Consider the following 13,031-nt stretch of genomic DNA (forward strand, 5'->3'; position numbering starts at 1 on the left):
CATTTTTAGAGAAAGTTGTAGGTCTTATTTTGAACAAATAGTCAGTGAAAGAATGAGCTTAACATTTGGAAAATGGCAATGGTCAAATTTGGGAGGTCAAACTTTTTGGGAGGTTTATTTTCAAGCAATTTTTGCAACTCTGTTGCTGAAATTTATATTTCAGTTTTTGTGGCTAGTTTGGAAACAACTGTTGGTTTGTAGTTATTGAGAAGCTTATATTTCACATAAAAATATCCTCAATTTTTATCCAAATATACTTATTTGATAATTTTATCTTACAATAACAGTGGTTGACCTTGCTGAATGCTGAATAAGAGTTTTTACCATGATGTAGATTAGAATGTCCCAAAGATGTCACAATTTGTCCTGTCTGTGCCAATTTTAAAGGGGTCATATGATGCGATTTCAATTTTTCCTTTCTCTTTGGAGTGTTACAAGCTCTTGGTGCATAAAGAAGATCTGTAAAGTTGCAAAGACTAAAGTCTCAAACCCAAAGAGATATTCTTTATAAAAGTTAAGAGTCAGCCACACCTACCTAAAACGGCTCGTTCTAACACGCCCCCACATATCTACGTCGCTCTGTGGGAAGATTTGCATAACGCTGCCCAAATGTTCACGCAAAAAAAGAAGGCGTAACTTTTATTCTCACTGTAGTATTGTTGACGCTGCCGCCATGTCCTGAAGATGCTGTGTGCTTCGTTGTGAAAGCGAAACTACTTTGTTTGGTCTTCCAAAAGAGGACGATATCTGCTTCGTCATGCCTGGAGCTGATCCGTGCTGGTCGCATCAACTTTGCGCTGTGGATCGCCGGATCGGTTTTCACCGTGGGCGAAGCCTGGGGTCATCACATGTGCTTGCCGCTCCTTCGTCGGATCATCACAATGCACTGGATAGCTGGCCAATCACAGCACACCTCGCTTTTTCAGACCGATGAGCTTTGTAAAAATCGACACGTTTCAAAAAGGCGGGGCATAGAGGAGAAACAATAATGTACAGTATGTGGAAAATAATGTGTTTTTTTTACTTTAAACCACATAAACACATTTCATTACACCAAATACACAAAATAATGTTCTTTTTAGCAGCATCATATGACCCCTTTAAAAGATGCTTTTTTCCCCCAAGGAAAATCATATAGTAACAGGGTTCAATGCAAAATGTGGGATACAAAAATTATTTATTTGATAATTACAAATATTTTTCATACAATTAATTGAATATAACTTGTGTATTTTGATAAAATGATGATATTGTTGCATGATTTTAAGTATCAGATTCAGTAGAGACAACTTCAGAGGTAAAATAACAGCATAAAGGCGATAATTCAGATCTTTCGTATATCAGATGTTTGAAACAGATAATTTTAATAATTGTAAAGTTAATTTAATGTCATTTAATGTTTATGAAGCAAATCTTTTACTTTGGACATCAGAAACATGGTGCCTCTAATGATGTCAAAGTACAGAATATGGTATCTGTAAGAATGTGAAATTATTTTTCTTGACGTAGCGCGGCGCGGCGCGATGCAAAGCAACGCAACGCGTAAAAAGTCAGTATAAGTCATTATAATCAGTAATTATGTCCCCACTGGATGCAACAAATCCCTCGTTTGTAATGGGTTTTAATGTTTTTGTCTCGTCACTCCGGCCGGGACACGGCATCAACAGTATGGTGAGGGGCGTAACATTTCCGTCACACGCTTGAGGTATTCGGCCAATCACAATGCACTGGATAGCTGGCCAATAACAGCACACCTCGCTTTTTCAGACCGATGAGCTTTGTAAAAATCGACACGTTTCAAAAAGGCGGGGCATAGAGGAGAAACAATAATGTACAGTATGTGGAAAATAATGTGTTTTTTTTACTTTAAACCACATAAACACATTTCATTACACCAAATACACAAAATAATGTTCTTTTTAGCAGCATCATATGACCCCTTTAAAAGATGCTTTTTTCCCCCAAGGAAAATCATATAGTAACAGGGTTCAATGCAAAATGTGGGATATAAAATTTTTTTATTTGATAATTACAAATATTTTTCATACAATTAATTGAATATAACTTGTGTATTTTGATAAAATGATGGTATTGTTGCATGATTTTAAGTATCAGATTCAGTAGAGACAACTTCAGAGGTAAAATAACAGCATAAAGGCGATAATTCAGATCTTTCATATATCAGATGTTTGAAACAGATAATTTTAATAATTGTAAAGTTAATTTAATGTCATTTAATGTTTATGAAGCAAATCTTTTACTTTGGACATCAGAAACATGGTGCCTCTAATGATGTCAAAGTACAGAATATGGTATCTGTAAGAATGTGAAATTATTTTTCTTGACGTATGGTGTTATGTTGTCAGGTCAACTTCCGTGTGTTTTAGATTGGTAGCGAGATTTTTATTTATTTTTTTACAGCATAGAAATCAAATCAAAATAATAAAATTAAAAAAAAAAGGAAAAGAATAATATCAGATTTCATATCCAAATATTCACTATATTGCAATATATAGAATATCGTATAGTCACTTTGCTTTTTAATATGCAGGAATTCATGACATTGTTAGTATTTTTCCCATCTCTGGACAGAAGAGGCTAGAGATTGTGGTGTTGTTATGCTGTGTGCTAGTTTTGATTTAGGGCTGCAAGCTATTTTGCTGATTCGACCTTCTACAGGTCTCAAGGATGATTGTGTTGTCTTCTGATTTATTTCAGAGCTAAAAGAGAAATGCTTGAGGTGGGTCTGATTGTGTAGTGTGTTGATTACATGATAAAAAGCCACACATGAAAAGACGGCAATTTGTAGTGCAATATGCGATTTGTAGTCTGGAAGTCCACTAAATTAAAAAGCACATATCCAGTCGAGCAGTTGATGATTAAACTAAATCATTACACAAACAAAAACTCAACAATTACTGATTAGTGAGGCTCATTACTTAGGGTCTGAGATCAGATTTCAATCTTTATGTAGCAGACAGTCAAGCAGAAGTAAACATATAGACTTTGAATCAGGGAAGTGAGCCAACGTAGAGATTTTATTTTTTCATAGAACATTTTCAAGTGAAATGTGAAATTGTTGTCAAGTACACTGGAAATTAATAAATATATAAACAATGTGTTAGATGCACAAGGTAAATTCATTAATAAATCATTCTTATTTCAAAGTATAACTTAGAAATTGCACTATCATGTAAAAACTAGGAAATACTAATAAGGGTATACAGCAAGACATACATTATTAATTATATTATTAATATTTTATCAGATTAAGCTGCAAGTTCATCATTTTGCATGCAGTAAAAGTGCTGTGCTTGCTTTAATCTTGCAACACTGGATAAAATAATGTATCAGAATAATATCAAACTGAACTGTGACTTGCTACTTGCTATTTCTAGCCAGAGGAATGTGGTATCGGTGGAGGGACGTTCTCATTCTAGAGAGCATTTGATTGGACAAAAATTTGAACACACCCCTGAGTGCATGATGAGTCATCAATGTTTGCATTTGTTTACTCGGAAGAGAAAGACTACATTTTAAATGTGTATATGTTCCGAAAGATGGTTTTATGTTGATAAAAGCTTCCTTAAAGCATTTCTTCAAACTTTGTTCTCTGTGTGTCTTTCAGGAAATAAGTCCCTGGACAGCGGCATTGCCGAGATGGAGGAACTTCCTGTTCCCCAGAACATCAAAATAAGCAACATCACATGCGACTCCTTTAAGATCTGCTGGGATATGGACTCCAGGTCCAAGGAACGCATCACGCACTACTTCATCGACCTCAACAAGAAAGAAAACAAGAATGCCAACAAGTTCAAACACAAGGTGCGTGTACACAGCAGCTCTATATTCACTCATTCTCACACATCCTGATGTTCATGTGTTTGCAGCGAGTGAACTGCAAGAACACGACTATCTAATCTCATTTATTATCTGTCTCCTCTAGGACGTCCCCACTAAACTGGTAGCGAAAGCGGTTCCTTTGCCCATGACAGTGCGAGGACACTGGTTCCTGAGTCCACGCACTGAATACACTGTGGCCGTTCAGACCGCGTCCAAACAGGGTGATGGAGACTACGCCGTGTCAGAATGGAGCGAGATCATTGAATTCTGTACAGCCGGTGAGATGCACATTCATGCTTGAAATATTTGAACACAGGGTTTCCCAAATTGGGAAAAGCTAAGAATAAAAAATATATCAAATGTAAAATGAAAGTATATAAAAGGGGCAGCACAATAATTATGATATCAAATGTTGCAATTTAATGTGCTTATATAGTCAGCTCCTTCTCTGAATGTGCTGTAAGTTTAATGTGCATTTGGGAATGCAAGGTGTGAAGGGTTATTTACACATTGGCATAATTTACAAAAATCTGGAAATACAGTTTACAGCATTTCACCAGTATTCCACCAAAATTAAAGTTATATATAATATAAAAATAAAATAAAAGGATTTGTTAAAAGCTTGAGAGGTTGAAAATATAGAAGTATACAAGCTTATATAAATTTGTAGTGTAAAGTAAAATTATTATTATAAATATGATCAAACATTCAATAGTTTATGGCAGTAATATAGTATATATAATTAGATGTAAATGATATTAATAATAATAAATGATAATTGATCAGGTTCCTAAAACAACAGTGTGAGTCCAGCTACAAAATGCAGTTACATATTCATAAAAACATTTACTAAAAAAAGATGAAATATTTTATCTATTTACTTGCATATCTTATATAAATATATATATATATACTTAAAATCTCTGGGGGTACTTCATGTAAACATTTTTTATTTATGGGGAATATTGGGGATCGCTGCTTTAAAGTATTGTTGATATGACCTCCATGAACATATTTAGGCCATTAATGGCTCATACTGACTCTCTCCAAGACTTTTATTGATTTATTTTGTTTGTTTGTATCTACAGATTATTCCACTGTTCATCTCACACAGTTACTGGAGAAAGCCGAGGTCATTGCCGGCAGAATGCTGCGGTTCTCAGTCTTTTATCGAAACCAACACAAAGAGTACTTTGACCACGCAAGGTATGTTTCTACAGGGAAATCAACACTAAATTATTAAAGGAACAGTCAGCTTTATTTCCAAACCTCTATGACACCTTTCTTCTGTGGAACAAAACAGGTAAAATTCTGAGGAACTTCCCTGCCATCCTTTTCCATTTAATAAATGTGGCTTAGGTCTGTAGATTTCAAAAAGAAGCATCACTGGTATCAGACCAGTCCCCTTTCACTTGCATAATTAAAAAAGGCTCCAGGATAGTCTTCAGTAAGTCACATAGATTTAGTACAACATGAAGGTATGTTCTGTAAGTGATGACAATTTTCATTTCATATGAATATTAATTTTCTTCCTATTGGAAAATCCCTGAATACTGAAGTTTTTTTTATTATTATTAAAACGTTCTCTCTATTGCAAATTATCTTTCTAATTTTGAATTTACTTTTATGCATTCCTGTGATTTACAGTAAATGTATTCTCTATTCAGCTAATACAGTACTGTATAGTATAATTGGATGAAAACAGCCATTAAATCAGTCTTTATAGCAGAAAAGACCATTTATGCTGTTGAATTTAATGCATCTAAGGCGATATAATAAACCTATAATGAGTTTTTCCAAGCATAAATATGATTTTAAATGTAAGAGGCACTGTGGAATCAAATTAAACCCATCTGAAAAGGCTCACTGCAGTCTAAAGTAGTGAAGGGGGAAGGGGGGCATTCATTTCCATTCAGAAATCAATATATTTTTTAATATGACTCTAGTTTGTGTATCTAAATGTACCACTTCATCTTACTTCCCTGAGTTTTACAATATTCATGGTCTTGCTTTATTCAAAAGTAATTAAATTCGGTTTCACATCAGTGAGTGAAAGTCTATTGTTGTTGTACTTGCCCCATGCAAAACTCAAAGATTAATTCCACACAGACTTGATTAGATGTCTGGATTATAAGTCATGCGTTTCAACCTGTTTATATCATTTCCGTTTTATTTACCACATTAACAATAAAGATCAGGTCTAACCCTGAGGTGATAGTAAAAAGGGAAAAGGTTTCTGATCAGACTGAGAATTAATAAGACACTTAATAATGATAATTTACACAAAGGCTGGTTTTTATTGTTTACAGAATTTAAAAAAAATGAAAAAGATTATTGTGATCGTATAATTCGTATATGTCTTGCAATTCTGATTTCTTTTGATTTAACATCTACCAATTTTTACTTTTTAATTGCAAGACAAACTTGAACGGTGAGATATGAAGTCAGAATTCTGTTATAAACAATTCTGAGAACGTTTTTGCTAAATAATTGCAATATATAAATTCGGAAGTGCGAGAAATTAAGTCAGAATTGTTCTAAACATTCCATTTTGAAAGCAAGTCTTGGGCATGGTGCATGGTGGAATTTATTCGGTAAATGTGTTTCCATCGTAGTTTAATCAGAATTGTTCTAAACATTCCATTTTGAAAGCAAGTCTTTGGTGCATGGTGGAATTTATTCGGTAAATGTGTTTCCATCGTAGTTTATGCGCATTTTTTCTTATCGGATAAAAAGTTTATCTTACTCAATTGTGCGCATACGTTTTTTAAGCGCATTTTTAGAATTGATGCACATATTGGCGTTTCCATCCAGCGGTTTTGTATGCGATAATCCAAAATGTGCATAAAAATAGGTGGATGGAAACATAGCTACTGTTTTTCAGAGAATAACAAAAGGAGACATTTAGCAGAATGTTCAATGATTCTCAGTGGTCCTTGAGAATCATGGTCTTTTTTAAATCATTTGATAGCTTTGCTATTACTTTTCCAGTTTCTGAATTAGCTGTAATGTATTCTCCAGCTAGGCTGTACTGATTTAAGCAGGTTAGACACTGGCAGTGAAGTTAAGTGCAAAAGTCAGGAGAAAATGGTTTGCGTTAAACCTAATTTCATTTAGCACCACTGAACGTCACCTCCATGAAGTCATTTGTCATTTACAGTGAATTTTCTTGTTGCAGGGAGGCCCAAAACAACAAGATGTTGCCATCAGTGAAGGACAACAGTGGCAGCCACGGTTCGCCCATCAGCGGGAAGCTCGAGGGCATCTTCTTCTGCTGCAACACCGAGTTCAACACGGGCAAACCCCCACAGGACTCGCCATACGGCCGTTACCGCTTCCAACTGCCAGCCGAGGAGCTCTTCAGCCCCAAGACAAACCTGTATTTCGCCGACTTCTACTGCATGTACACGGCCTATCACTACGTCATTCTGGTGATCGCGCCGAAGGGCTCGTCTGGAGATGAGTTCTGCAAGCAGCGCCTGCCAGCGCTGGATCTCGCCAACAACCGCTTTATGACGTGCTCGGAGGATGAAGACGGCCGGCTGGTGTTCCACCACGCACAGGACCTTATCCTGGAGGTCATCTACACCGACCCCGTGGATCTGAGCCTGGGTACGGTAGCTGAGATCAGCGGCCACCAGCTCATGAGCCAGTCCACAGTCAATGCCAAGAAGGATCCCAGCTGCAAGACCTGCAACATCAGCGTGGGACGCTAACCTACGAAACTGAACCCTCCTGCTGCCTTGAACAGCACAGAAAATCGCCTTCTCCTTTCGCCGTCCTCCTTACCCATTATCGAACTTATTCATAATTCCTTCTGGTGTCTGGTGGAGGCTCCTCCGCAGCATGTGTCTCACAGCTTTTGACAAAATGCTTTTTTTTCGTTTACTAGCTAATGGATCTTGACCCGGGGTTTGGGTTAGGTATGTTGTGCTCCTATTTTTGTGTTGGGATGTTGACCTGTCAATCGAACTGCTTCTTTAATCCTATTGGCTGTCAGACCTTCCTGTTAGAACGCAGAATTGTAACCAAAGTTTCCACAAATTTAGCACTAAATGCTCATCAAGTCACTCAAATCGGTGAATCGAGACAACCGTTCTTATGAGGCATTATGAATGTGAGGATATCAAGTGAGATATCTCAAAAAAACATGATTGGACGTATCTGTAGCATGATTGCAAACATTTTTGGAAACGTTGACATTAGCACTTCCATAACGCTTCTTCAGCAGTGTTTCATGTTATCTATTCCAACCCATCCAGTATACTGTGACTTAACATATAATAAATGTGATACGACGTGTAGATAGAAAAATATTTATTTTTTAACTGGTGAATAGAAAATGGACAGAATCAGAAGTGCACAATACAGGACTTTGGTGATGGAAAAGAAAAGGTTCACAATAAAGCAAATATATATAGATAATATATATATATAAACCAATGTAGTTACGTGCACTATAGCTAACATTCAAAAGCTACATTTGTCATTGTGGATGTGTACAGCAAATTAATTCTGGGACGACGATAACATGACAGAATAACCACACCTGATTGTAGCACAATTCAACAGTTTACGTTGGTTGGCATGCAAAGACACTACACAAAGATTGTAATAGTTCATTGCAGTAGAGCCGTCGGAAAGGAAAGATATTGATTGTTCTGTTTCCAGAGAGTAGCTACTTGAGCAGAATTGCACTTAAAGCGCACATCCGCTTCTCATGAACATATCTCCAGCTTTGGGCTTCAGTATTGTTTTTAGTGTACGACGTGATTGGACAGTGTTCAATTTAACCAATATATCATATATAGGAGGAAAACTGTGCTCTGTGATGGCCTCGTACCATACTTTAACACGTTTTTGAGAAAAATAGATCTTTAAAAATACAGTCCTTAGCTCTTCTGGGAGAATCTTTTCAATTCTGGGTAGTATGTCTCATTTTGTGCTCCCTTTTTAATGCGAGAGACGAATATATGAGAAATGAACAATTACGTTTTGTTAGTTCATACAATGCATACAATTATGGTTTGTTGCTGCTGTATTTTCATGTTAGGGAACTCATTGAAATTTGCATAAAACCATTGTTTTAAGTGCTCTGAGTTGTTTTCTATGTAGAGCGTTGCATTATTTGACAGGCTAGAGATTGTGTCTAGCCCCAGAGAATCATGGATCCTCATTAGTGTGCATAATGTCACCATGTTCCTAATTAGAATCATAAACTAGCTTCAAACGAGAGCAAGAAAACACAAAAATTGCATACGATTCGACTTTGTTCAAAAAAAATCTTCTCCAAAAATAAAGTACCATATTTCATAAACATAGATGAATCCTCTATATTTCCTTTTGCCCTTTGAAATCTGAATGAGGTTTGTATCGATCCGTCTCGCTCTGTACACAGCACAGAGATCGCACACGTTTGCGTTTATGTGATAGGCCTTGATCGGTTCGGCCCAACCCACTGAGTCTAGGACTTCCAATGTGGTCAGAAATTATATTAAAGTGCATTTTAGCATCATTATGGCACAATTATGTCAAATGTAAAAACTCTATTTGGTCCAAACATTGGGTTCAACACTAAAAGGCAGAAAGAATCTCTTTAACTCAGATAGTCTATGTGGTTTCCTGTTTGCTGAGCAACACGTCCAGTAAGCGTAATTTGGCTTTAAGACTTTTGTACTCCTGGTACTCCTCGGCCATGGGGATTCGGTCATCTTTTTGTGCAGTTCTTCATTATTTTGGTGGAGAGGGAAAGAAGAAAAAAACAGATTCCGCATGAAACGGATGACTCTGTGAGATTCCACTACCATTAAAACACACATTTAACCCTTGAGTTGCCTTACTGTTTTGTACATCAGTGGATAGCAGATTAAATGGAAATGTATTTTATTTAAAAAACAAAATCCATATATTGTGTACAGAAACATTGTTTGTTTGTTTTTTTTCTTTCTGGTGGTATTATTTTTTGTATCCTAGATGTGCATTATGCTAACTATTTTGATCTTTATTTTCCTTTTTCCTTCCTGTCCATGTTCAAAAAGACAAAAGTAACAAAATACCATTAAAATGTGTTAATGCCACAGTAACGCATCTGTGTTTTACCTTCCCATCTGTGTGAGAAACTGCTCTTCAAACTCTCTGATGACTTTACGTCGTCTCTTCTTCTCGGCTCGAGTCTCACGCAAACACTCCAGCAACTCAGACCTGCAATTCAATTAGACACAGATCGTTTGTAAAGGAATATTTTACCCTACAGTTTATCATTAGGAAACATTTACACACCCATGTCACCCAAGGTTTTCTGTCTACACAACAGAATATATATTGCAGTATATTGTCCAGAGGGTTACCAATTCTGCGATTTTCCTGAAGAATTTTAAGCTTTTATACTGTTAGCCACAATTTAAAGGTTTAACATGTTGTTTAAACTATGTATATTTGATAGAAATGCTTATACTGACATATTTTAGTCTACCCAATTTATATTTTACAATGATAAAACTGTGCTAGATGATGAGACACTGTAAGGAGATTTTTGTGAGAGAAAGCCTTTCTGGGCCTTGAATGTTTCAGTTGTGTGCTGTGCATGAGGGTCAGAAAACTCTCGGATTTTGTCAAAAATATCTTCAATTGTGTTCCGAAGATGAACAAAGGTCTTACGGGTTTGGAACGACATGAGGGTGAGTAATTAATGACAGAATTTTCATTTTTGGGAGAACTATCCCTTTAAGGTATCTTAAGATATGCTCACGCAGAATAAGGCATTAAAGTTACACTTTATTTTAAGGTGTCCTTGTTACATTTAAGTGTTGAGTAATATTAATTAACTACTTGTGCTTGCTATATGGGTAGGGTTAGAATTAGGATTTGGTTCAGGGTTGCTTGCATGCAATTATGCATAATTTATTGTTATCATAATAGTAAGTACATGTAACGTGTAAAAAGGGCACCTTAAAATAAAGTGTTACATATGATGATTAAAGGGATCATATGATGCGATTTCAAGTTTCCCTTTCTCTTTGGAGTGTTACAAGCTGATTGTGCATAGATAAGATCCCTGAAGTTGCAAAGACTAAAGTCTCAAAACCAAAGAGATATTCTTTATCAAAGTTAAGACTCTGCCACGCCCCCACATATCTACCTCACTATGTGGAAATATTAGCATAATGCGGCCCAAATGTGCACGCAAAGAAAGAAGGTTACATTTCCGACGAGTGCTTGCGGTGCTCGGCCAATCATCGCTTGTCGGAAGGAGGGACTTTGTAGAAAACGAAGCGTTTGAGAGAGGCGGGGCATAGAGGGCCTACAATAATGTACAGTATTTGAAAAATAATGTGTTTTTTGAACATTAAAGCATGTCAACATATTCTGTTACACCAAATACACAAAATAATGATCTTTAATAAAGCATCATATGACCCCTTTAATATGTGACCCTGCCTGTGAAAACCCAGCTAAAGTCGTTTTTTGTGATTTACTGTTTTCGACATAAAATCATCCTTCATAAAGATGTAGAACATTCTGTGAAAATATATCTTTAATATTGACTGAGTAAGCCATGTCAAAAATTTAAATCATAGTGAAATTAATGGTTGAAATCAAACTTTGATGCAAACTTTGATCTCATAATTCAATTTTGAGACTTTAGCCTGGATTTCTCAGACAGGGTCACATTATGTGCTTTATTAGTACTAATAAAGAGCCAATATTCTAGTAATATGCATGCTAATAAGCAACTAGGTAATAGTGAGGATAGGTGCCTAAACTAAAATGTTACCTCATTATTTTTATTACACGTGATGTCCCTCAGTGACTAAGGCTTGTATACCTGGAGGCCTCGTGGAGGTTGGACATGGTTATGGCTGAATGTCTCACTGTCTTGATCTCATCCAGCGGAGACACAAAGGCTGGGTCACTGTCTCCCTCCTCCTCCCCACAGCCTCTCTTATCAGTGAGGCACAGGGGTGGGGGTGTGTACCGAACAGAGTCATCATCTGAGCCTTCTTCTTCTTCCTGTGATACATTCAAAACAAACATACAGAATCTTACTCTAAATTGTAGTTTAAAAACAAGAGAATTTGTATTTTGTTTTTTACCATTATATCAGTGTTCGGTGTCACATGATCCTTCAGAAATCATTCTAATTTCCTGATTTGGTGCTCAATTATTATTGATTCTCAATTATTAATAATGGGTTTGTATTATTATCAGTGTTGCTGCTTAATATTATTATGGAAATCGTAATACATTTTTCAGGATTCTTCAATGAGTATTTCAATGAAGAGCATTTTTACTTAAATGGAAATGTTTTGTAACATTATAAACGTCTTTACTGTTACTTACTGTTAAAAAAGACCTATCATAAAAACATTTAAAAAATGATTTTAACTATTTGACTGGTAGTGTATGTGTACTGTATGCACTGCAGTATATAATAACACTTACTATAGTTGTAATAGTGGGAGTCGCACACAGGAGATGTTTCACCATCTGGTATCTATCATAGAGAGGTTTTACCAGGTTTTTCTCTTGTTTGGTGCCCTACGGAGACAATATCACATTTTGTTCAAATATTAATGCTATAATCCATATCCGTATCTAATTAACTGGAACATTTCTGTATTTAAATGAGAAAAACCTCTTACAGGGCGGCCGTGTAGGCTCTCAAAATTCAGCAGACATTTTTGTAGAGTGATCTTCTCCAGGGCCATCTGTCTTTGGGTCATCTCCTGTGGACAGAAGAGCGTGCGTTGAGTTAATCACCGCAAACCCTGGCCGCACAAGCACACAATCATATCCCCACCCACCCGAACAGAATGCATCCGCAGATGGCTTCACCTTCATGTTGTCTGGGAGGCCGAGGGCCTGGCGTTTCTCCCGTAGTAGTTTCAGGAGTGTGTCCACCGTCTCCTCCAGAGAGGGCTTGTGCTGCTGCTCTGGCATCTCCTGCTGGCCGTTGGTGTACCTGCAAATATCTGTGAACTGGTTGTTCTCATGTGTCCGGGATTCCTCAAATGTCTGTCTAAGCTTCAAATCTGGGGAAACGAGTGAACAAGTTCATTGGTTTGATTGATACACAACCACCAAAACTCCCTCGGAACATTCATTTTGACAGACAGCACCATGAATTGTCTGCACATGAACATATATATATATATACAGTGGGGCAAAAAAGTATTTAGTCAGCCACC

General features: G+C 36.6%; 2 protein-coding genes across 4 annotated transcripts in view; one reads left to right on the plus strand and one right to left on the minus strand.

Annotated features, from left to right (window-relative positions):
• Window positions 1-9,451, plus strand: part of phyhiplb (phytanoyl-CoA 2-hydroxylase interacting protein-like b) — a 30,393-nt gene extending 20,942 nt beyond the window's left edge. For 2 of the 3 annotated variants that reach the window (XM_016283236.1, XM_016283235.1), the window contains exons 2-5: window positions 3,629-3,825; window positions 3,947-4,121; window positions 4,932-5,049; window positions 7,022-9,450. In XM_016283236.1, coding sequence (XP_016138722.1) covers window positions 3,661-3,825; window positions 3,947-4,121; window positions 4,932-5,049; window positions 7,022-7,559 — 996 coding nt within the window. In that variant the 5' untranslated portion in view covers window positions 3,629-3,660 and the 3' untranslated portion in view covers window positions 7,560-9,450. Of the gene's footprint in view, window positions 1-3,628; window positions 3,826-3,946; window positions 4,122-4,931; window positions 5,050-7,021 lie in introns of all 3 variants that reach the window. The other variant, XM_016283234.1, reaches the window with a different exon arrangement.
• LOC107593499 (protein FAM13C) overlaps window positions 9,433-13,031 on the minus strand; it is a 24,614-nt gene continuing 21,015 nt past the window's right edge. Inside the window, exons 7-12 of the mRNA XM_016283233.1 lie at window positions 12,679-12,875; window positions 12,486-12,569; window positions 12,286-12,381; window positions 11,669-11,853; window positions 9,943-10,044; window positions 9,433-9,568 (exon numbers count right to left, since the gene is read on the minus strand). Coding sequence (XP_016138719.1) covers window positions 9,454-9,568; window positions 9,943-10,044; window positions 11,669-11,853; window positions 12,286-12,381; window positions 12,486-12,569; window positions 12,679-12,875 — 779 coding nt within the window. The 3' untranslated portion in view covers window positions 9,433-9,453. The remainder of the gene's footprint in view (window positions 9,569-9,942; window positions 10,045-11,668; window positions 11,854-12,285; window positions 12,382-12,485; window positions 12,570-12,678; window positions 12,876-13,031) is intronic.

Source organism: Sinocyclocheilus grahami, unplaced genomic scaffold (assembly GCF_001515645.1).
Source record: "Sinocyclocheilus grahami isolate Dianchi unplaced genomic scaffold, SAMN03320097.WGS_v1.1 scaffold172.1, whole genome shotgun sequence".
Taxonomy (NCBI): Eukaryota; Metazoa; Chordata; class Actinopteri; order Cypriniformes; family Cyprinidae; genus Sinocyclocheilus; species Sinocyclocheilus grahami.